General features: G+C 42.7%; 1 protein-coding gene across 1 annotated transcript in view; it reads right to left on the reverse strand.

Moving 5' to 3' along the window:
- LOC119581872 (carcinine transporter-like) overlaps positions 1-997 on the reverse strand; it is a 41,499-nt gene that overhangs the window by 16,123 nt on the left and 24,379 nt on the right. Inside the window, exon 6 of the mRNA XM_037930028.1 lies at positions 121-289. Coding sequence (XP_037785956.1) covers positions 121-289 — 169 coding nt within the window. The remainder of the gene's footprint in view (positions 1-120; positions 290-997) is intronic.

A 997-nucleotide genomic window follows, 5' to 3' on the forward strand; every position in this document is an offset into this window, starting at 1 on the left:
CACATCCAGTGATACGGAAGCTTATAAAAGTATAAAAAATAGAACTCCATCAACCTATCCACACGTTCTCCCTCCAGTGTTCACCCACAAAGCACACCAGCTCCGCCGCCACCTGCTTACCACCAGTACACGACGTAGGTGAAGAAAGGCAGGGAGGTGACGAGGCACAGGTGGACCCAATTCCGAACCAGGTAGGCCACTCCGGCGAGCAGCAGCATCCCGCCCACGTAGAAGAGACAGGTCATCACCGTGACGAAGCTGCGGTAGCTCGGACCGACCAACTCCAGGGCTGTGGGGGAAAGGGTGCAAGGGTGACCGGGAAATTGCCATCACTCGGGGGAGGTAAAGGAAGGAAGGGGTTGTGAATGTGTGGGAATGTTGTGGCACTCTAGAATGAAATGAATAAATTAGTAGAGGGAAAAAAGGGCTGTGGAGGAAGGGATATAAAGTTGATTTTTAAATTTTGATAATTCAGGTGGGAAAATATATAGAGGAAGAATAAAGGAGATGTGATAATTTGGGAGTGAAGCTGTAAACACTCGAGACTAAACTTCGTGAAAGTATTGGAAAAAGAAGGGTTGTGGTGAAGGGTTATAAGGTTGATTGTGAAATTGCGATCACTGGAGGAAAAATAAAGGAGGAGCAAGAAGCGGGTTATGAATGTGTCTGGGAGAAATTATGGTACACAAGACTAAACTTCGATATTTCGTAAAACTTCGATAATTCGGGGGGAAATGACTAAATAAAGAAGAAACTGAATTCCTGGTAAAAAATGATAACACTCAAGACTGAACTTCTACAATTGGGAAAATGATAACTAAAATTAGAAGAAAAAAATATGGTAATTCGGAGCAACCAACTCAAAGGCTGAGGAAGAGGGATTGTCAAGTTGATGTGAAACTTCTATAATTCGAGAAAAAAAAACTAAATAAAGAAGAGACTGCGAACAGATGGAAGAAAAATATGTGATACTTAAGACTAGATCGCGATATTTCGT

This window comes from Penaeus monodon, chromosome 15 (genome assembly GCF_015228065.2).
Source record: "Penaeus monodon isolate SGIC_2016 chromosome 15, NSTDA_Pmon_1, whole genome shotgun sequence".
NCBI lineage: Eukaryota > Metazoa > Arthropoda > Malacostraca > Decapoda > Penaeidae > Penaeus > Penaeus monodon.